The sequence below is a fragment of the Pogona vitticeps genome, chromosome 2 (genome assembly GCF_051106095.1).
Source record: "Pogona vitticeps strain Pit_001003342236 chromosome 2, PviZW2.1, whole genome shotgun sequence".
Lineage (NCBI taxonomy): Eukaryota > Metazoa > Chordata > Lepidosauria > Squamata > Agamidae > Pogona > Pogona vitticeps.
Window position 1 is genome coordinate 3,579,462 of NC_135784.1, and position 24,998 is coordinate 3,604,459.

At 49.0% G+C, this 24,998-nt stretch overlaps 1 protein-coding gene across 1 annotated transcript; it reads left to right on the forward strand.

Annotated features, from left to right (window-relative positions):
- Nucleotides 1-396: 396 nt before the first annotated feature.
- Nucleotides 397-11,215, forward strand: LOC144587270 (DLA class II histocompatibility antigen, DR-1 beta chain-like). The gene is made up of 5 exons (XM_078387328.1): nucleotides 397-579; nucleotides 1,966-2,232; nucleotides 9,451-9,735; nucleotides 9,882-9,993; nucleotides 10,203-11,215. The coding sequence occupies exons 1-4, from the start codon at nucleotides 492-494 to the stop codon at nucleotides 9,989-9,991; spliced, it is 750 nt and encodes a 249-aa protein (XP_078243454.1). The 5' UTR covers nucleotides 397-491; the 3' UTR covers nucleotides 9,992-9,993; nucleotides 10,203-11,215.
- The last annotated feature ends 13,783 nt before the right edge of the window (nucleotides 11,216-24,998 follow it).

Sequence of the window (24,998 nt, forward strand, 5' to 3'; positions counted from 1 at the left end):
AAAAAATTAACCGGCCTTGGGTTCTTTTTTCAGAAAAAGCAGGGGTAAAATATTTTTAATAGATAAATACCACATTCTCCCAACCAATAGAACGAAATAAAGCATAATAAAAATCTGTAGTCGTTTAGTGAATCCAGAGAAACACTAGGGGAAAGCCATAGCAAAAATGGAAGGAGGAAGACCAAGTGCAAGAGAGTCACTCACTGTAGGAATCCACGGGCCTGGGTTTGAAAGAGGGCTGAGCTAGGAGACTGCTGTACAGTACTTGTACTGTACTGCCATCGGGACGGATTCTGGCCGCCTCTGCCTGGTGACTGATGATGCCCCGGGCGCTCTCAAGGGCGATTGGCTCCCCGTGGAAACAGGGCCCAATCCGGAGGGCGAAGGGATTGTTGGCTCGAGAAAGTCCCGGACTGGGTCCAGAGTTTCAGCGGGGAGGCCAGCGGCCGGTCCGTCTTCTCCTTGCTGGCCGAGAGGGAACGAACTCAGTCATGGGCCTCCCGGTGGGACGGTGGGGGCTCCTGCTCGCCGCCCTGGCCGCCTGCCTTCCGCAGGTGGAGAGCGGCGCCAGGCCCGCAGGTAAGCCGGTCTCCCTTCCCTCCCTCTTCCCCCCGCCCTCCCCCGGCGGTGTTCGCAGGGACCCTCCCCGCCCTCAAACAGCTGTGCTTGGGGGGCGGAGGTCCCTCCTCTTTTTTCCCCTCCGGATCCAGCTGCTGCGCCTGCCGCTTCCCTTCCCCGCCCCGCCGCCTGACACCTGCCTCCTTGGCTTATCTGTCAAGAGTTGAGGATGAAATCATATAATCTGAAATGTTTCGGGATGGGGAGGCCCTTCCTTCCTTACTGTGGAGGGAGTGCCACCCCCCCAGGCCCCTCCCGGAGATGCCCCCCCCATGGTTTGGAACCCCACTTGTGCGGGAGAAAGCGAGAGAGAGGAAAGGAGCCACCCCACCCCACCCCCAGGGCTAAGCTCTCCTTCCTCTTTCCTTGCCCCGAAAGTTCTAAGAAGGCAAAGAGAACCCTCTGGATCCATTTAAAAAATAAAAATACAATTCCAGAAACATAAAAAGCAACGGCCACCAGGCGATCCAGGTGCCCCAGCCTGGATCCATCTAGATCTGCTTAAAGAGAGGCATTTGGACATTCGGGGGGGGGGGGGAGGAAACCAACCCGAGCCGCACCTCCGGTGACCCGGTGTGTGTGTGTGTTCTGTGCTGACCGAGGGCAACCCTGACCGGGTGTTCAAAATAAGTGGGGCGTTTAAGGAGTGGCCTCGCCAGTCCCGCTCCCCCTCCCCCCCCCGGTCAGTTCCCAGGGCTGAAGTCCCTGAGCGCCGCAGGCTCTGAGTCCTCTCGGCTCTAGAGCGCCCCCAACAGGAAGGGCGAGCAAACCACTCTGAGGATCTGCCTGTCTTGGTGGGTACCTTGGCTGAACGATAGATTTGAAGTGGGGGGGGGGGGGAGGCTTGTTTAAAATAACATTTGTCTTCGGAAGACGAGCCGCTTCGGCTCCAGGACGCCCCTTTTTTGCTTTTGGGTTGTCCTGGGTGACCGACAACCCGCCGCCCCCCCCAGTCACAAATATTGCGTCGACTTTTGTGAACCCACAAAAAATGTGAGAGGCACGATATTAATTTCAAGCGAAAGTCCCTGGGTTGGGATTCTTTGAAAAGAAGACCAACCAAGAAGCGAAGCCGAGCAAGACACCGAAGTCGGGGTGGGGTGGGGGGGTCCCCGTGGGGCAGGGCCAGCATCGGGGCGAGCGAGGAGGGAAAAGGGAAGCAGGAGCAGCGCGAAGGATCGAGGGGCGGGTCTCCCTCTCCCGGGGGTGCGGGGGTGTGCCAAGGTGAGCGTGCCCAGGATCGGGGAGGGGGTCCCTCTCGCCCCCCCCTTCCCGCCAGGCCCCCTCCGCCTCCTCCTCGTTCTTCTCACTCTCCCCCCCCCCGCCCCCGCACCACCTCCCCCGCAGAGCATTTCGTCTACCAGTGGGCGTCCGAGTGCTTCTACCACAACGGGACGGAGCGGGTGCGCCTCCTCGACCGCTATGTCTTGGGCCGGCAGGAGTTTGTCCGCTTCGACAGCGACCGCGGGGAGTTCGAGGCCGTCTCGACCCTCGGGGAGCCCATAGCCCGCGACTGGAACAGCCAGAAGGAGATCCTGGAGGTCGCGCGGAGGAATGTGGAGCTCTGCCGCCACAACTGGGCCATCGACTGGGCCTTCGCCAGCTCCCGGCGGGGTGAGTCCGGAGGGTCCTCCCGCCACAAGGGGTGGGGTGGGGGGAGAGGGGGCGGAAGGGAAAGGGAGGGGGTGGCACAGCCGAGGGGAGGGGAGGGGGAAGATGGCTCCCTACCGCCACCCGGAGCTCAGCTCCCCCGGTGTCCCCTGGGTGGGTCGGGAAGGAGTCCTTGGAGACCTCGGTGATTTCCTTGGGTTGGATTAGCCTGACTTCATGATTTTATTGTGAAGTGTTTCTGCTCCTTTCCGTTTTCTTATGCTGTAAACCGCCCAGAACAATGCTGCGTACTAACAGCTCTCTAGAGGGATTAGACAGACAGACAGGCAGGCGGGCGGGCGGGCAGGCAGGCAGGCAGGCAGGCAGGCAGGCAGGCAAATAAATAAATAAATAAATAAATAAATAAATAAATAAATAAATAAATAAATAAATAAATAAATAAATAAATAAATAAATAAATAAATAAATAAATGCGTACGTACGTACGTACGTACGTACGTACATACATACATACATACATACATACATACATACATACATACATACATACATACATACATACATACATACATACATACATACATACATACATACATACAGTGCTCAATCCAGGGGTTTGTTGCTCTCAGCTTCATCCCCCCCAATCATTCTGCAGTAAATTACTTTGAGCTGTTCTGCAAAAGCAGTGTTTTTATGAATTTAAATTATTGCTTGCACACACACACACAAAGACACAGAAACAGAGGGTCCTAGCCTTCTGTCTTCAGCCACAGGTTAATCTGCTACATTAAAAAGAATCTGCAAGTCGGGCGACCCCATCCACCCCCCTCCCCGCCCCTGGTGGCGGGAGGACCCTCCGGGCTCACCCCGGCGGGATGAGGCAAAAACAAACCCATAAAGGAAGTGTGTCAAGAGCGATGAATAAGCGAGATTAGAAAACTACTCTACTCATGAAGAACATCCTGTTCCTTGAATGCAAGGGCGGCCACCAGATCTGCTAACCCCTGCCCTCCAAACACCCCCCCCCCAATGCTGTGGCGCCCTGGCAGGTGTGTGAGGGACACGCATCCAACCTCACAGCCTTCCAGTCCCTCGAGGTCAACTTTTTTGTGCTGAGCTGAGCTTCAGGGATTTTTTTTTTTTGCATTTCCAAAGGCAAGTTGCAAAGAAAGGTCAGCCACAGGAAGGTTTAAGGGGGCTCAGTGGGACCCCCTTGATGTCTGGGGGTGTCATCTTAACCCATGGGGTAGAGGTCAAAATCTGGGGGCTTGAGCCTGAAACAGCACTGGATAGAGTGAATCTTTCACCTGAGCAGGGAGGAGATTTGGTTTGATAATGTCTGTGTGCTGCAAGTATGTCACATATTACGGTGCAATACCTAGTTGTTTATCTATTTAAAATATTTTACCCCATGTTTCTCCTTTTTTTAAAAAAAAAAAAAATCCCAATGCAGTTTATAACATTAAAAGTGTGGGGCCATAGACAGAGTGATGGATTAGGACTCTGGGGAACAGGGATCAAACACAGATCATAGAAAAAATGGTAAATTGAAATGGTAAATTGAAACTGTAGTTGTAATTTTTATGATTTTATATATTTTTATACTGTTTTGTTTTATTTTGTAAGCCGCCCCGAGTAGACATGGTCTAGAGGGGTGGGGTAAAAATCAAATAAATAAATAAATAAATAAATAAATAAATAAAAAATAAATAAATAAATATAGTACCAAAACACATTCAATATAGTAAGGCACAACCATCCATTTAGGAACCCCATTCAGGCAGCCACCCACCAACATAAAGCTCTGCCTGCTTGTGAAAGGGCAGCCAAGATGGAGCCAGGCTGGCCTCCAGTGGGAAGGAGTTCCACAAGCTGGGAGCAGCAGCACAGAAGACCCTCTCCCATATCCCCACCAATTGCATCTGTGAGGGTGGTGGCCTCTCCTGATTATTTTAACATCTGAGCTGGCTGATAATTGGAGACACGGTCTTTGAGATAGCTTGGACCCTGGCCATTTAGGACTTTATAAGTTAAAACCAGCACTTGAAATTGTGCCTGGAAACCAATTGGCAGCTGGTGGAGCAGCTGTAACAGAGGGGAAATGTGATCCCTGTGACCAGCCCCAGTCAGCAATTTGGCTGCTGCATTTTGGACCCGGTAAAGTTTTCCTGACACTTTCCAGAGATACTTGAGTTATATGGTCCAAATCAATAGCAAGCCAGCATAATATTTTAAGATTTAGGAAAATTGTAACCTTGAATACAAATTTAACATTGAATATCATGGGAAGGGCATGATATTCATTTTATCACTGGGCATTAATAATAATAATAATATAATTAATAATAATATAATTTATTGTCATTGTAAGTATATACACAGTATACCATACAACGAAATTCACAGACACCCAGAGACCAGACACATGCACACACATAACATTCCCCAAACACTCCCCACCCATTAGAAGTCCCCCACTAAAAATACAAACATGTACACCTCAGGCCAAGTAACACAGTCCAACTAATTATTCACTACTGGTGGTCTTTAAGCTCATTATTAATTGCAATTATAGCTCTAGGATAAAAACTATTTAGAAAACGTGTGGTCCGAGTCTTAATTGTTCTATATCTTCTGCCAGACGGTAACAGTTCAAAAAAGTTATAAGCAGGATGGGAAGAGTCTCTCAGGATGCTGTGTGACTTCCTCAGACAGCGGGATGTGAAGATGTCATCCAGGGTTGGTAGCTGGAGCCCGATGATATTCTGGGCAATTTTAATGGTTCTCTGTAGAGCTTTTTTGTCCGCTACAGAGCTGCTCCCAAACCATGCCAGAATGCCATAAGTTAGGACACTCTCAATGGTGTTACGGTAGTAGGACAGAAGTAAATGCTGTGATAAATTTAACTTCCCGAGCATTCTCAGGAAATACAGCCTCTTCTGTGCCTTCTTTATTAGCATGTTGGCATTTATAGTCCATGAGAGGTCCTCTGAGATGTAAGTACCCAGAAATTTAAAACTACCAACTCTCTCCACTTCCTCACCGTTTATGTACAGTGGTAAATGTACATTTCTCTTCCTCCTAAAATCAATTATGAGTTCTTTAGTTTTTTTGATGTTAAGTGTGAGATGATTTTCTTTACACCATAGTATCAATCTTTGTACTTCCTTTCTATAAGCAGACTCATTGTTCTTATTTATGAGTCCCACCACTGTCGTATCATCCGCAAATTTAATAATTGCATTGGTGTTATATAGTGGGGTGCAATCATGTGTGTACAGGGAATAGAGGAAGGGACTCAGCACGCAGCCCTGGGGAGCTCCTGTACTTAGTACCAGGGTAGAAGAATTTTGGGATCCCATCCTTACTGACTGTGGCCTATCTGTCAGAAAATCCTTTATCCACATGCAGATCTCCTGAGGTAATCCCAGGTTGATCATTTTTAAAAACAACCTATTTGGTAGAATGGTGTTAAAAGCAGAGCTATAATCCACAAACAACAGCCTCGCATAAGTTCCCTGTTGTTCTAAGTGGCTCAATACAGTATGGAGTACGATGGACACAGCATCATCAGTAGATCTATTTCTCCTGTATGCAAATTGCCATGGATCCAAAGAAGGTGGAAGACTAGCCTTAATGTAATCCAGCACCAATCTCTCAAAACATTTCATAATAACAGATGTTAAAGCTACTGGTCTATAATCATTGGGAGATACCACAGCTGACTGCTTCGGGACTGGCACTATAATAGATGTCTTCAGGCAAGTGGGGACAGAACACTGCAACAAGGATAGATTTAAAATATCCGTAAAAACTCCAGCTAATTCTGCAGCACAGCCCCTAACAACTCGTCCCATGATTCCATCTGGTCCAGCTGCCTTTCGAATATTAATATTCTGGAAAGCGCGTCTCACATCTGAAATCTGTAGTACTAGTGGTTGTCTGTCGATGGTAGATTCTAGTGATGTATTATGGACAGTAGGTGCTGGAATAATGGTTGTTCCTGTTTCCACCTCAAAATGGCTGAAAAATTGATTTAACTGCTCAGCCAAAAAATCACTGCTGCTACACAGACTGTTTTTGTTACTCTGACCAGTGATTTGTCGTAGGCTGTGCCACACTCGGCGAGTGTCAGAACTTTCAAGGTGTTGTTCAATTCTCTGGCTGTACATAGCTTTGGCATCCCTAATGCCCCTTTTCAGTTTAGCTCTGGCCTCTCTATACTGTAGTTCATCACCAGAATGAAAAGCAGCATTTCTGGCTTTTAATAAAAGGCGCACTTCTCTATTTAGCCAAGGCTTGTTGTTAGAAAACACTCGTACTTGTCTAGTTGTAGCAATAACATCGATGCAGCTTTTGATATAAAACAGTACTGTCGAGGCATAAGTATCAACATTGTCCTCCTCAAACAGTGTCCAATCAGTGCTCCTAAAGCAATCTTGAAGTTGCTCAGTTGCATCCACTGGCCACACTTGTATTTCTCTAATTGATGGTCTGATTCTTTTAACAAGGGGTCTGTACGATGGAATCAAAAAAAGAGATATATGATCTGACTGTCCCAAGCTAGGCAATGGCTTCGTCTTATATCCATGCATGATGTTACAATATACCTGATCCAAGGTATTTTCCCCTCTAGTGGGACAGTCCACATACTGATAAAAGTTAGGGAGGACGGTCTTTAAATTGGCTTGATTGAAATCACCTGCTACCACCAGCACTCCATCTGGGTAGGCCTGCTGCTGTTTGCTGATAGCAGTTAACAAACAACTCAAAGCTGTGGTTGTGTTAGCATCAGGAGGTATATATATTGCTGTTATTATAACAACATTAAACTCACGAGGCAGGTAAAAGGGGCGGCATTTCACTGCCAAATACTCCAAATCAGGAGAACAGTGAATGTCCATTATTTTAACATCTGTGCTCCAATTATCGTTTGTGTAAACACAAACCCCTCCACCTCTGCTCTTCCCAGATTCAATAGACCTGTCTGCTCGATGTACTCTGCGTCCTTGTAGTTCAATTACCTCCCCTGGGATGGAAGAATCAAGCCATGTCTCTGTAAAGATCATAACGCAACAGTCTCGAATATTTTTCTGTAGGGAGATAGTAAGTTCCAACTCCTCAATCTTGTTGGGTAGAGATCTAACATTTGAGACAAAAAGACTTGGCAATGCAGGCTTGTGAGGATTTTTGCCTAACCTCACTCGTAGACCAGCCCTGCAACCTCTTTTCTGCTTGCGTTTTCTCCGTGTTCTTTTCTTCCTGACAGGGAGAGCAGGCCGTCTTAAAAGCTCAGCTGGGATGTTGTAAGTTGAGACCCTCGATTCAAAGTTGCAACTGTTTCTGCCAATAGATAATAATTCTTGTCGACTGTAAGTTACTTGTGCCTGAGCACGTAGAGTCCATAATAAGGACCGATCTCTGGAATGCCTAGCCGCTGCAAATACTTGCGCCGCCATCTTGACCAACTGTCAACTGTTAAAATTAATTAATTTGATTGGTATAGTTTTTCCACCTCTGGGATTGGATTAGCCCTTTCTTCTCATTGATTGATTGATTGATTGATTGATTGATTGATTGATTGATTGATTGATTGATTGATTGATTGATTGATTCATTCATTCATTCATTCATTCATTCATTCATTCATTCATTCACTGGCTTTCTTCCAAAGGATCCAAGGTGGCTTACAATTCTAAAAGGAAAAAAGTTAAAAGTTATATAATAAGTCTTGTGACACAGTTGTTAAACTGCAGTACTGCAGCCAAGACTCTGCTCATGACATGGGGTTCAATACCAGGTTACCATATCGAGATTCACACAGCCTTCCATCCTTTTAAGGTTGGTAAAATAATTACCCAACTATCAGCCGGGGGGGGGGGGGGAATGTGTAGCCTGCAGAATTAAATTGTAAATGCCCCAGAGAGTGCTTTATGGACTATGACGTGGTAGATAACCAGCACACTTTGCTTTTGCTTTCAATAAATTATTACAATATTCATAAAGCATTAAACAGATATATTAAAACTCATAGAAACAGTAAATTTACTGGGGGAGTTCTTTTTAAAAAACCAATGCTCTGTGGTAGATTTTTTTTTCGGGAGACACACAGAGAGGATGAAAGCAAAAGCAAAAGTGATCTACTTATATGCCACCCCATAGTGCTTCAAACGCTCTCTGGATGGTTTGCAATTTAATGATGCCGGCTACACATTGCTCCCCTCCCCGCCACCCCACATAAGCTGGGTTCTCATTTTACCAATCTTGTAAGGATGGAGGGCTGACTGAAACCTTGAGCTGGCTGCCAGAATCTGCAGGGATCAAACGCTGACCATGAGCCGAGTTTTGACTGCAATTATTACACTTTAACCACTGAGCCATGAGGCTCCTATGAGTGAAAAAGAAGGAGAAGAAAAATAGGTGTGTGTGTGTGTGTGGGGGGAAATGCAGAGGGGGGTGGAGGATAATGGTGTCCTGAAGCAGTGGTGCTCGATATGAGAGCATCAGAAAATCTGGGCATTAATCTTGGATTCCAGAAGTGGTCTCCAAATCTCCAAATTGCTCTCTAAAGTGAGATTAAAAAGAGGAACAAACCCAGATGCTGCTTTTGACCCTGTTGGATCAATTGTCTGGTTTGGGTTCCTCATCGTTCTCATACTCTTCAAACTGGTCCTTCCACGGAGGCCCGATGAACTCAAGAGCCTTTGTCCAATTTAGCCTGATGGTTTTCCAGGACAGGAGGCTCAGCCCATCTTTGCCTGGTTGGAGATTGGAGTCCTTTCCATTGCCAAAAAGAATTAGAATGATATGTCCCATGAATGCTCTTAGGGTTATAGTTTTTCTTCCTCTTAACCATGTTGAGTTTGGGATTCAGCACTTCCCCATTTGGATCCTGTGGCAGGTTCATATTGAAATGAAATAGGAGGCAAGAATTGGAGAGGTTTCCTCTGCTCCTCCAAACCCTGTCCTGCCTTTCCTGCAACGTCCTTATCTCCTTTTTCAAAATGTCTCAGGAACATGACTTGTGTGATTCAGTTCAGGTGGCCCTTGGGACCAAGGTAGAAAGAGGGGATACGGTGGAAGAGGAGGGATAAAGAGATGTAGTCCTGGTGGACGACTAGGCTGCAGGTGATGTTTGCAGGTCTCCCTCCTGTGGGGATTTTTTTTACACCCTTTCCCAATTTATTCTGACTCCCTCCCACCTCCTTCCTCTTCCCCCAGTTCAGCCCAAGGTGAAAATCGCCCCCTCCAGCTCCGACTCCTCCTCTCACAACACTTTGCTGATCTGCAACGTGGCCAGATTCTGGCCAGCAGAAATTGAGATCAAGTGGTTCCGAAACGGGAAGGAGGAAGACGAGAGCCGAGTGTTCACCACGGACCTGATCCGGAACGGGGACTGGACCTTCCAGATGGCGGTGATGCTGGAGGCCCAGCCGGAGCGGGGAGACGTCTACGCCTGCCAGGTGGAGCACGCCAGCTTCCCGGAGCCCATCACTGTCCAGTGGGGTAAGAGATGATCTGAGGTCCATCTGTGGTCCACCTTCCTGTTGACATCTGGATCACTCCTTCAGGGGGATGAGGATGAGGATGGGGTGGGAGAGGGCAACAAGGGGCTCATCCTGTCTCACCCCAGGGCTCTTCTCTCTCTTTAGAACCACAGTCAGACTCGGCCAGGAGCAAGATGTGGACAGGGGTCCTTGGACTCGTGACGGGACTGGTCTTCTTCATCGCTGGGCTCTCCCTCTATGTCAAGAGCCAATAAAGGTGAGGTCCCAGGAGAGAACTGATCTTCAGAGATCTCTTATGGACTGATGGATCTTCATGGGCTCTTCTTCTGTACCATTTTGACCCTATGTCTGAGTTCGCCCTTGAGCCCCTCGAGGCCAGTAGCCCCCCCTCCATTGCCCCTCCCCCTTCCCCAATATTCTCAGCCTTGGGTTTATCGGTCTCCTTTCTTTCTTCTGTGCTTACAGATGACCTGATGTAGACAAGTCACTTTTCTTGTTTGCCTGTGGCCAACTTTTCCTTGCTAAGAAGACACAGATTTTAGAGGCAGCGTTTAAGAACCAGAGAAGAGAAGAAGAAGAAAACTCCCAGACCCAGAAACATCCTGATAACATTTCTGCTCAAAGGCTGACTAGTTTTGCCCATTTATTTCTTTTTGGTATCATTTGCTTGAGATTTTGCAGAACTTTTTAAGGCGGGGGGGAGGGAGGTCAAAGCTGCATCGTAGAAAGTGAGCATCATTTGCACACACAGCATTGTCTTGCTTATAAACACCGGCAAGTGTGCCATGGTGTAAATCACCAGGGCCAGGTGTGACTCATCTCGCACCACCAATTGTGTGACTCAGTGTGTGGCAAGACAACAGAGAAATTAAAATAATTTGGGGGTTTGTGTAGGAGGAAGCTTTCCCCCACTGTTTCCCAACACGGATACCTGTGGTGGACTGAGTGAGTGGCTAAAGATGAAAAGGAAAAAGGTATTTGATGGTTTTACTGTGCTTATTTTAGTTGCAATTCCTTGCTGTGTTGACTGAGCTTTTGCATGCATCATACCTGTGTGTTTTTATGTACAGTGGTGCCTCGTTAAACAGTTACCCCTCATGACAGTTTTTTCGCTAGACATCGACTTTTTATGAGTGCTGTAGCGATTCGCAAAACAATGATTCCTATGGGGGAATTTCGCTGGACAATGTTTGGTCCCTGCTTTGCAAACCAATTTTCACTAGATGACGATTTGCTTTTCGCTAGATGATGATTTCGCTAAACAGCGATTTCAGTGGAACGCATTATCATTGTCTAGCGAGGCATCACTGTATACACACTCATATATATGGCTTTGACTTCAACATATTACTTTTGGGAAGCCTGAACTCTGTAAGGACCGAGTCTCCAATTTCATTAGCTGACACTAGGGCTTTGATCACCTTGCCTGTCTCAAGTGTAATCCTCTAATAAACGCAAGCTCTCTTATTTTCATAGAAGGAAGTGTGGATGTGAATCCTTTCAAAAGGCAAGAGGAGAGGGGGAGGGTGCATTCATCCTTGCTCCTCCACCACAGTTACTCTCAAGAGAAGAAGAGGGGGGAAAAGAGATAGAGAGAGCTTGAGAGAGGGAAGTAGAGAGAGAGAGAGAAGGTTGTAATTAGAGTTTCAGCTGCCCTATCCATAGGAAGAAAGTTGTGTTCAGGGTTTCATGAGTCGCAGTCCACAACTGTCGATGCCCAAAAAAAGAATCTGTGAGTCTACAAACTGTCTTCTGGTCATGATCACATTGGATAGAAAAGGGAAACCCACCCACCAACCAACCAACCATCCAACCAACCAAGGAACCAACCAAGCAACTAACCAACCCAACAAGCAAGCAAGCAAGCAAGCAAGCAAGCAAGCAAGCAACCTACCTACCTACGTACCTACCTGCCTGCCTACCTACCTACCTACCTACCTACCTTGTTGCCACCCCATCTTTCTCCTAAAAAGGACCCAATGCAACTTACATTATTATAAACAAACAAACAATATTAAAAGTCAAGAGCCATAAAGTCTTACAATGTTAACAATGAATAAAATATAATATTAATACTAGTAGATAAAAAAGTACCAAAAACACCTTAAAAACAGACAGGGAATTGCTTTTCTGAAGCACGAAGGACCAGGTTCCCTGCCTTTTTTTCTGAACTACCCACAGCATAGTTCCACTTACGGGGTTTTGGGAAATGACCCCCCTCTTCCTGTAACACAGAAACACTTGTTTAGCCATATGTGGCATGACCCCCCATACATTAATCTCATTGCCCCCAAATATCAGATGGAATCTGAAGACCCTTTTACGCAGCCTCTTCCCAGGCAGATCCAGGCCTGTCTTAAAAAATATGCCGGCATTTCCTAATGCTGTCTTGTCAGCGTTGTGATGGAATTCATTGTCACCTTTTTAACTCTGGACCGTCTTCTTCACCCACAGCCCTCAGGCCCTCTTGTCCTTCTGCCTCTGAGACACTCTTCCTGCCCACAGTTTTAAATTCCTCCCAGGGACAAGTGGGTCCGAGATCAAATCCAGCCAGAACTTTTCTTTGGAGACAAAAATATTGGAACTGAGGCTGTCCTACTTTGAGCCTCAGAGGCTGTCCTACTTTGGGCCGCGAGAAGGCAGCATTCTCTCGAAATGATGACAATGCTGGGAAAAGTGGAAGGCAGCAGGAAAAGAGGAGAACTACCAAATAGGAGATGGGTAGACTCCCTAAAGGATGCCACAGGGTTGTGTCTGCAAGAGCTGAGGACTGTGGAGATCCCTCATTCATCAGGTGGCCATATGTTGGCCGTCCATCACAAGAGCAACGTTCCTGTCGTGGGGGAGCCGCTGGTAACATCTGCCGTCCCCAGGCACTGGGTGAGAGACAGTGCCTGGGAGTATTTCTGGCCTGCACTCCCCTACCCTTCAGGACCGGGACCCTGCTGCTGCTGCTGCTGCTGCTGCTGCTTTGGGCAACCCCACCCCTTCCTCAACACCAGCCACTTGGCTGGGAGGGGAGGGAAGCTATAAAAGCAAGAAGCCGGTGCCAGGGCCCTCTGAGAGCAACATTCCTGTCGTGGGGGAGCCGCTGGTAACATCTGCCGTCCCCAGGCACTGGGTGAGAGACAGTGCCTGGGAGTATTTCTGGCCTGCACTCCCCTGCCCTTCAGGACCGGGACGCTGCTGCTGCTGCTGCTGCTGCTGCTGCTTTGGGCAACCCCACCCCTTCCGCAACACCAGCCACCTGTCTGGGAGGGGAGGGAAGCTATAAAAGCAAGAAGCCGGTGCCAGGGCCCTCTGAGAGCAACGTTCCTGTCGTGGGGGAGTCGCTGGTAACATCTGCCGTCCCCAGGCACTGGGTGAGAGACAGTGCCTGGGAGTATTTCTGGCCTGCACTCCCCTACCCTTCAGGACCAGGACCCTGCTGCTGCTGCTGCTGGTTTGGGCTACCCCACCCCTTCTGCAACACCAGCCATCTGGCTGGGAGGGGAGAAGGGGCATTAGAAGGGTGTGTGGGTTTGTTTTGTTTGTTTTTAACTATCATTGAGTTGCATAGAGACCCACAGTGGACCTGATGGAACAGGAAGGGGGGAGGGCGTTGGAGGGGGCAGCCATTGAGGTGGTGCTGGGTAGGGGAAGGAATGGCGGTGGGGGTAGAACATGCCCGCATAGGAGAAGAGAGGTTAGATATCTTACATCTATCCCCTCTTCTAGTCCTACCTCCAACCAGATGGTATCAGGCGACCATATCAGCAAACCCTCGAGCCACATGGTGCTGTTGATGAACGCCAGGTCAGTACAAAACAAAACTGCCCTCATCCATGATGTAATTCTGGATGAGGGGGCTGACCTGGCGTGCATTACTGAGACCTGGGTGGGAGAGGAAGGTGGTGTCCCCCTCTCCCAGCTGTGTCCTCCTGGGTACTCAGTCCAGCACCAGTGTCGCTCAGAGGGTCGGGGAGGGGGAGTTGCTATAGTCTATAGGAGTTCTATCTCCTTGACCAGGCTTCCTGTCCCTTTGAGAGGAGGTCTTGAGGGCCTGTATTGTGTGCTGGGCTCACGAGACAGATTAGGGATTCTGTTGGTGTACCGCCCACCCTGCTGCGTACCAACAGTCTCCCTACCTGAGCTGACGGAGGCAGTCTCAGACCTGGTGTTGAGGACTCCCAGGCTGCTGGTGCTGGGGGACCTCAACATCCATGCTGAGGCTGCCTTGACTGGGGCGGCTCAGGACTTCATGGCCGCCATGACAACCATGGGGCTGTCTCAATGTGTCATCGGCCCGACACATGAGAAGGGCCACACCTTGGACCTGGTTTTCACAACGGGACTGGAAGGTGGTGGTTTGGATGTGGAGGGGCTGGTCGTGACCCCATTGTCATGGTCAGACCACTTCCTGGTCAAATTCAGTCTATTTGCTTCTTCTTCCCTCTGCAAGGGTGGGGGATCTATTAAGATGATCCGCCCTCGGAGACTAATGGATCCGGATGGTTTCCTGAATGCTCTGGGGGAGTATCCGTCTGATATGGTTGGCGCTCCTGTCGAAGCTCAGGTCACCCTATGGAATAGGGAGATGACCCGGGCGGTTGACACGATTGCGCCTAAGCGCCCTCTCCCTGCTCGCCGAGCCCAGACAGCTCCCTGGTATACTTCTGAACTGCGGGCGATGAAGCAAGAGGGGAGACGGCTAGAGCGCAGGTGGAGGAAGTCCCGCTGGGAATCCGATCGAACACGACTTAGAGCCCATTATCGGGCCTATTTCGTGGCAATACGGCTGGCGAAACGGCAATATTTCTCCAGCCGTATTGCTTCCTCAGAATGTCGTCCAGCAGAGCTGTTTCGGGTGGTCTGGGATCTTCTTCAACCGGGAAACCCGGTGGAGGTCCCGGACTGCTCATCAGCTCGCTGTGATGAGTTTGCTATTCATTTTGAGGAAAAAATCGCTCAGATTCGCAGTGGGCTGGACTCCACTGTTACTGCAAAATCGGAAGATGTGTCCAGTGTGCCGTGCTTAGGTCAAACTTTAATGGATGAGTTTCAATTGTTGAGACCCGAGGATGTGGACAGGGTGCTTGGATCTGTCCGTTCTACCACCACGCCGCTCGACCCTTGCCCATCTTGGCTAATTGGAAGATCTGCCAGGGGGGTTCGCACTTGGGTCCAGGAGGCCGTGAATGCCTCTCTGAGAGAGGGAGTGGTCCCTACCGCCTTGAAAGAGGCGGTAATTCGACCACTCCTTAAAAAGCCTAACCTGGACCCAAGGCTGGTGGTCAACTACCGACCAGTGGCGAACCTCCCTTATTTGGGCAAGGTGTTGGAGCGGGTTGTGGCCGGGCAACTCCAGGCGCTGCTGGATGAAACGGATTTTCTGGATCCATTTCAATCGGGTTTCAGGCCGGGTTTTGGTACAGAGACAGCCTTGGTCGCCCTGTATGATGACCTTTGCTGGGAGAGAGACAGGGGGAGTGTGACCCTGTTGATACTCCTGGACCTCTCAGTGGCTTTCGACACCATCGACCATGGTGTCCTTCTGGATAGGCTGGCTGGGTTAGGAGTTGGGGGCACTGTTTTACGGTGGTTCCGCTCCTTCCTAGCTGACCGTATCCAGAGGGTGGTGCTGGGGGACAGTTGCTCTGCCCCATGGCATTTATGTCATGGGGTTCCTCAGGGCTCGATACTGTCCCCCATGCTGTTTAACATCTACATGAAACCGCTGGGAGAGGTCATCAGGAGGTTTGGGCTGAGGAGTCAGCAATATGCTGACGACACTCAGCTCTACCTCTCGTTTTCCACCAATCCAGGTGAGGCGGTTTCTGTGCTGAACTCGTGTCTGGACCTGATAATGGACTGGATGAGGGTTAATAAATTGAAATTCAATCCAGACAAGACGGAAGTGCTGTTAGTGGGTGCTTCGCCGGACAGGTTGGAGGGCCACTTCCCTGTCCTGAATGGGGTTACACTCCCCCTAAGGGACAGGGTCCGCAGCTTGGGGGTGCTCCTGGACCCCAGTCTAACACTGGAAGCCCAGGTGGACTCGGTGGCCAGGGGCGCCTTCCTCCAGCTGCGGAAACTATACCAGCTACGGCCCTACCTGGACGAGCGGAGTCTCATGACAGTTACACATGCACTGGTAACATCTCGTATTGATTATTGCAATGCGCTCTACGTGGGGCTGCCTTTGAAGACGGTCCGGCGACTGCAACTGGTCCAGAATCGAGCTGCGCGGCTGGTGAGTGGTGGGGCCGCCAGAGAGCACATCAAGCCGATTCTGTATAATTTACACTGGTTACCAGTTGCTGTCCGGGCCCAATTCAAAGTGCTTGTTTTGACATATAAAGCCCTAAACGGCTTGGGCCCTGGATACTTGAAGGACCGCCTCCTTCCATATGAGCCTACCAGGCTGTTAAGATCTTGCCAGGGGGCCCTTTTGAAAGAGCTGTCCCTCAAGGAGGTAAGAGGGACGGCTTGTAGACAAAGGGCCTTCTCGGCAGCTGCCCCCAGACTATGGAACGCCCTCCCAACTGAAATTCGCCTGGCGCCGACACTGATGATATTTCGGCGCCAGGTCAAAACCTTCCTGTTCCAGAAGGCTTTTAATTGAAATAACATTAACTGTGGGTCTTAATGATGGCAATTTTAATTGTATTTTTTAATTGTATTTTAATTGTATTTTAATTGTATTTTAACTGTATTTTAATCATTTTATTTTACTGCATTGAATTTTAATTGTTGTAAGCCGCCCAGAGACCTTTGGGTAGAGTGGGCGGCATATAAATTAAATAAATAATAAATTAAATAAATAAAATAAAAATAATAAATAAAAATAAGACACACTTCCTTTCCATTCACCCCAAGTGGCAACTCATGACGAGACAACAACGCCACAGGCTCTGATTGGCTCAGCTCAGATTCCTAAACCAGGAAGCAAGACCAGGGGATCAGCCGCTGACCCTCTTTGCCCAAAAGGAGGAGCTGAAACCGTTTCTGCCTCTTGGGCCAATCAGACTCTCCCCCCTCCCCTTTCCGAGCAGGAGCTGATCAAGCCAATGGAGGAGATCGAAAGGCTGCTGCTGGCTTGCATTAAATGTCAAGCACAGGATCGGGCCCATCTTCTGCCCCTGTGGTCAGCTTGCAATGGCTGGCTTTGAAAAAAAAAAGTGGGGAGGGGTCCCATACTCGGATGTATGACCTCCCCACCCTGAGATCCCAGAGATGAGCCTGGTTGAGGGAGGTAGTCACTAGCAAAGGAATTGCACTTTGCACATGGTCAGAGCCACACCTGTTTTTCCACCAGTCTTCAATCCACACAGGAGGAGAGGTTCCAAGGCCACATCCTGATGCATTTTGGGTCAGATTAAGCTCTCTTGGCACCTCCTGTGGTGGGTCATGCAGGAACTGGGCTGCCGTGAGTTGCCCCAGAGGCGGGCAAGGGGCAAAAGCAAGTGGGGGGGGGGGGAGAGAATACATAGACACAGAAATGCCAGGAGAGCAGAGGCCCTCCTCTCATAGGGACAGGTGGAGAACTAATAGAAAGGGGGGGAGGTAACAAGCCCAAAACCGGGTGGTGGTGATGGGAGTCCCTTTAGAGACAGGGAGTTTAAACGATGGGGAAACTGACACTCTCAGGACCAAAAGCAGATCCAGGAGTAGAATTCTTGAGGTGCAGGACTGGAGGGGCCACCCAAGGATCATCTAGATGCGACCTCTTCCAAAGCAGGGAAATTAAGCCAGTGTAGGATTATCCAACGACTGCCGATAATGAATGAAAGAATTCTTGTTAGATGAGTGAGGGGGTGGGGAATGTGACACTAACTCAGCCCCCCTACCACGTCATCTGAAGAGCCACTTCTTGTTTGCTGTTCTGGGCAAAATTCATCTCGGAGGTGCTCCCTCCCATCCTGCACCAAATGGGGGGGGGGGAGAAACCCCGGGCATTTCTTTTGAAGTTGTAGCCCTGCTAAATTGTGCATGCTTCCCAGCAACAGACACGGGAGAAAAGGGGGGGGGGAGAGAGAGAGAGAGACACCTGAAAGAGCAGCCGCTACATTTTCGGGTAAGCTTTCCGGGAACTCTTAGGTCTGCAAGAAGTGGGGCTCCTTCCACGAAAGCTTACCTGAAAATATAGCAGTTCGTCTTTCAGGTGCCTCTTTTTCTTTTTGTGCTTCTTGCTAATATGCGCGCATTCTCAGTTCTCGTTGACCTAAACAGACGAGGGGTGGCTGTAATAATGCACTCTGTGCATGCTCAGTGGAAAGATTGCTTCATTTCCGAACTGGGAGGCGTCACAGAGAGAGGGACACGTCGGTCGAGAGCAGCGTTTTTGTTCTGGGGCCACCAATGGCCGGGAGGGAGATGCCCCCCCCACCTCAGAAGGAGAGAATTTCGTCTCCCCTTTGAGCTTATCACCTCCGAGACTCTCCTGCGGTGTCTTGAGATCCGGATCCGGTACAGCCCCCCCCTCCGCACAATATTTCTTTAGGAGCAAAGGCTTCAAATCTTTGAACCCCGAGCCTCCCAAATCAGATCCCGTTCAAGGCTGGTATTACTGCAGATGATGGATGAAGTGATGATGGAGAAGCCCCAACATGTCACTGCCAGTTGGTCCGCCCTTAGTGGGGGGTGGGGGTGCGGAGGATCATCCTCGCCCCCCCCTTGTCTGGGGTTCCTCCCTAGATGTGGGATGCCAGTCCCGAGGTCTCTCTGAGGGGAGCCAAGGGGCAAAAGGATGGGGGGGGGCGGGAAGAGAGGAGGACCCACACATTTGGGACCCCGAGGCTGTGCCCCTGTCCCGGGAGAGCCAGAAGCCATGCCTGGGGGGGGGGGTCTGCCTAGGAAGGCGCGGCGGCTGGAGGTCCTTGCCGGCTTCCTGGCCGTTTTCTCCGGCTTCTCTCTGGAGGCATGAACAGAACCTCAGGGAGGAAAGGCGGGGGGGGGTCCTCCAGCCCTATATCACCCCCCCATCATCCTCTCTTTCCCAGAGCGCTCCCATCCCCCAATCCCCCCCATCGCCAGCGGAGGGTTCCCCACGCCAGGCGCTGCGCTCGGTGTTCAGGGGAATGGAAGAGGGAAGCTGGGCCCGATCCAAGCCGCGGAGCGACCCCCGAGGAGCCCCTGGCGTTTCCAGAGACGCCCCCCCCAGCTTTCCTGCGGGCGAGGAGCCCCATCGGGTCGCCTCCCCTCCCCACAACCCGCTCTCCTGAATGCGAATCGGGGGGGGCGCACTCTGGGCCCGGGCTCGTCCCTGGGCGGGGGCAGGCAGGGAGGGACGGACGGACGGACGGACGGAGGAAGGCGGCCGGCCCCCCCTCCGCTGGGAAGGGCTTTACGGCATCTCCGGAGAGTCGAAGCCGAGCCCAGAGCCTCTCGGCCGGCGGAGCCTTGGTCTCCCGGAGCCCTTCTCTCCCTCCCCGCACCCCCGAGGAAGAAGAGTTCTGCGGATCCCGGAAGCTGGCCTGCCCCGAGACGTTATTGACATCCTCATGAATATAAAGCTCCCTAACCCCGAATTTTGGATTTTATTTCATTTTGTCCCTTATATCCTGGAGAGGGAGGAATGGGGGGGCTCTCTCCCTCCCTCCCTCCCTCCCTCTGTGTGTGTGTGTGTGTGTGTGTGTGTGTGTGTGTGTGTGAGAGAGAGAGAGAGAGAGAGAGAGAGAGAGAGCTAGCCACGATCTGCTGGATGGGAAACACCACCATCTCCCCAAGTCATGGAATGGACCAAGACCCCCCCAAACTGTGACTCCCATTCCTGCCCGTCTGGGGCACCCGTTTGCCCCACCCTCACCCCAGATGCTGTGTTCCTTTGTGCTGGCACTACCTGTTCACTTCAAGGGCTCAGCAGTATAATGCACACATGATATGCACGACAATATGGTAATTTAATTGTTTGTTCAGCATGTGACAAAATGCCGCTGCATATTGTATGCAGAATCTTAGGTGCCATCAAATTACTGGCTTCCAGCTAAGCCTTGCCCTTTCAAAATGTGATGAAGTTTTCGCCTTCCAGGCAGTCCCCCTTTCTTCCCAGAGTTCTGTGTAAGAATCCCATTCTTACACATAGGGTTGCCAAATTTCTTACTGATGCAATGGGCATTAGAAAAAGGCCCCTAAAAGTGGATGAGCCTCTGTAGTTGGAGCATGGTTTGCTAGACATTCTGGAATTGCTTTAGGGGAGATGTTTTGATGCTGTTGTTGTTCACCTCAGAACTGAGTATTTGCATTTGATCCCAATATTTTTGTATACCCCTGTATCTATCTATCTATCTATCTATCTATCTATCTATCTATCTATCTATCTATCTATCTATCTATCTATCTATCTATCTATCTATCTATCTATCTATCTATCTATCTATCTATCTATCTATCTATCTATCTATCTATCTATCTATCTATCCCAGAGTTCTGGAGAATTTCTAAGCCGTCTTGTTCTGAGGGTTTGTTAATATCCCACTAAATATATCACCCACCCTCAAGTTTAGATTTTGTTTTATTTCGGCCCCAGAGTCCTTAAGAGGTAAGAGTGGAGGGGACCTGTCTCTTTCAATCTCTCTCTCTCTCTCAGATTCACTTTCTTCTCTTTCTCCCTTTTCTTTTTCTTTCTTTCTTTCTTTCTTTCTTTCTTTCTTTCTTTCTTTCTTTCTTTCTTTCTTTCTTTCTTTCTTTCTTTCTTTCTTTCTTTCTTTCTTTCTTTCACCAACAATCTCCCAGGTGGGAAAGTCACAGTCTTGTCAAAGACCCCAGAAATCATGACACCCAATCACACTCCCCCCGGGGGCACCAGTTTCCTGCTGCAGCCACATCCCGTCTCAAAATACTGGGATATTCGCACTGGCATGCAGGTTCACAGATAACCCACAGGCAGCTTCTCGTTGCCCGACCTGTTGGCTGTTTCCGCCCCCCATCTCCCTCCAGCAAGAACACCAGTAGCTAGCCAGAGTCAAGGTAATATGAGAATTATGGTTTATGTAGTACTAGTAGACAGGAATGCCTTTAATCCTCTTAATTGCACTATGGAAGGTAAGGGCCAGTAACTTAGGAGGTAGAATTGAGCAGCAAGTTCCCTGAACATATGCACACACCACTACATACAGTGGAGTCTCAACTTACATTTGGCTCCACTTAACGAACTTTTCGACCTACGGACTTCTTGGGCCGCAAAGTTTCACTTTGACTTGTGGCCGGAGAATCGGCCTACAGACCAGAAGGGGGAGGCGGGGAAAGTGCCAAATTCAAATTTGGCGCTTTCCCCACCTCCGCCTTACAGTCCGTAGGCCATAGGTCGTGCATCGGGATGCCTTCCAGGGCTGCTCCGCTGTCATGGGAGGCATCTCGGAGGGCCCCCCCCCCCGTCGATAGTGCTTCGGAGCCACTATTGGCGGCAGGGGGAGACCTCTGGATGTCTTCCCTGCTGCTATGGGAGGCCTCTTGGAGGTCCCCGCCGCCGCTGATAGTGTCTCCGAAGCACTATCGGCGGTGGCGGGGGACCTCCAAGAGGCCTCTCATGACGGTGGGGAAGGCCTCCCGAGGTTCCCCCTACCGCCGAATCAGGCTTTCCCAGGGTGGACCGGGCTACCAGGGGAGGGCTTCCCCCAGTAGGCCCTGTCTACTGCCCGGGAAAGCTTGGTAGACTGGACCTACCGGGGTGAAGCCCTCCCCTAGTAGGCGCTCTCTACCAAGCTTTCCCCAGGTAGTAGACAGGGCCTCCCGAGCGAAGCCATCCTCCGGTAGGCCCGGTCTACCAAGCTTTCCAGCGCAGTAGACAAGGCCTGCCGGGAAGCCCTTCCATGGTAGGCCCATCCACCCTGGGAAAGCCTGCAACGGCGGGGGTGGGGGAGCTCCGAGAGGCCTCTGGCAGCCATGCCGAAGCCCTCGGAGTCCTCCAGCAGCGGCGATCGCGGCAGCGGGGCACCCCTGGAAGGCTTCAGAAAGGTAACGTTTTATTTTTGAAATGTTATTTTAATTTTTGTGTGTGTGTGTGTGGGGGGTGTTTCTTGGTTGCGTTACGGATTAAATGGTTTTCAATTTGAATGGTTTTCAATTCATTTTCGACCTGCATACTTTTCGACCTACGGACTTCATTCCAATATGGATTAATTCCATAGGTCGAGAGCTCACTGTACAACCAGTTTAATTAATTACCCACACATTGCTTTTAAGCTAAAAAAAAATAATAATAGCTCTTTCCTCACTGAGGCTGCAAGTTGTAGGGTTGAACTGACCACAGAAGATTTCACCAAAGTACAAAAGCTTCAGAGGTTAGGAGGAATGAAAAGGTTAAAACTAGTAAAATCAAAAGCTATCCAGCAAGTCCCTCTTACAGGCACTCCCTTCCTCTCATGTTCCCCTGTATTTGTGTTCTCGAAGACTTTCATGGCTGGAATCCGATGGTTCTTGTGGGTTTTTCAGGTTCTGCAGAACATGGCCAAACAACCTGAAAAACTCATAATAACGATCCTGTAGTATTTATTTGCATGCTGAATTGCCCACAGTCCCAACAGGGAGATGAGGAGATGCCCACACATGGGCCCCGGGGACTTGTTCTTCTCTCTGGATGGTCAGCTTCCACAGCCTCATTTTCAAAGCCTACGATGAAGCAAGCCGGGATCCTGCTGCTCCATCTGAATTGGGCCCTACAGGCAAATGGCTACTCCAAAAATGAAATCACAAGAGCCATCAAACCAAGAAAACAACACCGAACTGAAGAAGAGAAACAGCCACCCACAAATAAAGTATTTCTGCCATACATCAAAGGGGTCACGGACCGCATAGGGAAACTTTTGAAAAAACACAACCTACAAACAGTATTCAAGCCCACCACAAAAATATAACAAATGTTACGGTCAGCAAAGGACAGAAGGGACCCCCTCACCACTGCAGGAGTATACCGGATACCTTGCAGTTGTGGCCAGGTATATACTGGAACCACAAAACGAAGCATCCACACCAGAATCAAAGAACACGAGAGACACTGCAGACTAAAACAACCAGAAAAATCTGCAGTAGCTGAACATGCCCTGAAACAAACTGGACATGAAATTCTATTTCAAAATACTGAAATACTGGACAACACCAGCAATCTTTACGTCAGACTGCACAGGGAAGCCATTGAAATCCTCAAGCACCAGCACAGTTTCAACAAAAAAGAGGAAAGTGTGAAGCTCAACAAAATTTGGCTCCCAGCTCTCAAAAATACAGTGTGCAAAAGGTCAACGAACTCCACCCAGCCACAAGGACCAGCTAATGACACCCATCAACCACAGTGACAGAAAATCTCTTCTTATCACAACAATACACCTACAACAAGACACACTAATCACCCTACAGAAAAAGACAAAAGCATATCTCACAGCCATAAATACTGCACTCCCAAGCCAACTACACCAGAACACAGAGTGCTGTCCTCTGAAGAGGCCCATGGCCACAGAGACTGGCGAAACGTTAGGAAGAACAACCTTCAGAACACGGCCAAAGAACCAAAAAAAAAAAAAAAACCCCAAAAACCCCACAACAAATATTTATTTATTTATTTATTTATTTATTTATTTATTTATTTATGTATTTATTTATTTATTTATTTATTTATTTATTTATTTATTTATTTATTTATTTGATTTTTACCCCGCCCCTCTAGACCATGTCTACTCGGGGCAGCTTACAAAATAAAACAAAACAGTATAAAAACATATAAAATCATAAAATTACAAATTTCAATTTAAAACAATTAATTTAAAGAGAGGATTACCAAGATGGAATAGCAAAGAAAAAAAAGAGAGAAAGACTTAATTGACTGGAGGGAAGGCCTTCTTGAATAACCAAGTTTTTAACTGGCTGCTGCTCCCCTTCCTCCTTCAGGGGCCCCCCTTGCCCGGTGGAAGTCCAGGGGTAACAGCTGCCCACCCCTGCCCTCCTCCCAAAGGACAACCTTGGGGAGTGGGTTTTGGATACACACCCGCTCCGTCACCCACAACCTTGGTCCTGCTGCAGGAGATGGTTTCCTGGTTCTGGATCTGACCTGCCTCATCTTGGGCTCTCAGAGAAGGGGAGGTGGTGGGACACGGAGGACAACGGGGCTCCTTGAACCCAGGACAGGAGACCTGCAGGCCTCTTCCCTCCACCCTCCTTGGGATCCAGGAGATGCCTGTGCTCGTATCTCCCACCCAGTCTCCACCAGGGGAAAAGAAGTACCGAGGTGGGGAAGGGGGTTTCTGCAGAAGGAGGTTTTGTAGAGGGTAGTTCAGGCTTCGCCGAGTTGGCTTCCAGAGACCAAAGTCATGTTTATATGCAAGTGTGTGTGTGTGTGTGTGTGTGTGTGTGTGTGTGTGTGTGTGTGTGTGTGTGTGTGTGTGTGACCCATAGGAAATTATCAACAAAATGAGGTCAAGGAAAAGACCCAGGATATGTTCTCTTCCCCTTTCTTCCCCATGCAAGAGGGTTGTTGTCCCTGTCCTAAATTGTAATTTTTTTAAAGTAAACAGAGAGATACACCTGGTTGCAGGGACTCATTCAGGTGGTGGGAATGATGCTAATACAGCAGCAGGCAGCTTGGCCTTCACCCCACCCTGGAAGTTTTCTTCTGAAAATATTTGCTCTCAATGATAGAAATAAATGAAATGCAAAATGCGGTCATATTTGTAGCCATTTTGATAGTTTTCTTTTTTTTTTAACTGTCTTTATGAAAGTTTGCATATTATTTGCAAGGAAAGGCAGCCACTGTCAGGAAGGAAAGCTGCTTCTCGACATCATGTGGTCACAATGTGCAGCAAAGTCAAACTCATCTGCTCTGCTGTGGGCAGAAGAAAGAAAGGAGGCAGAAAAACCCATAAGCAGGCCTCTCCCTCCCCCTTTCTTTCTTTCTTTCTTTCTTTCTTTCTTTCTTTCTTTCTTTCTTTCTTTCTTTCTTTCTTTCTTTCTTTCTTTCTTTCGTTCGTTCGTTCGTTCGTTCGTTCGTTCGTTTGTTCATTCTCTCTCTCTCTCTCTCTTGCTCAGCTTCAGTGCAGCCTCAGATACAGACTCTGAGATGGTACCACATGGGCAAGTGTCTGGGCCTTTAAAATCCCTACGAGGACTAACTACAAGTATATTCCCCCCAAAATTACTTTATTTTATTATTTTATTTTATTAGGTTTCTACCCCACCTATCTAGACCAAAGGTCTGCTCTTAAAGCACCATCCACTCTCATTTTACAGAAATAGCAGTTTAAGGCACTTCAATCCACTTTAATGTTCTTCAATTAATGCTAATGAGCTGGGAAACCA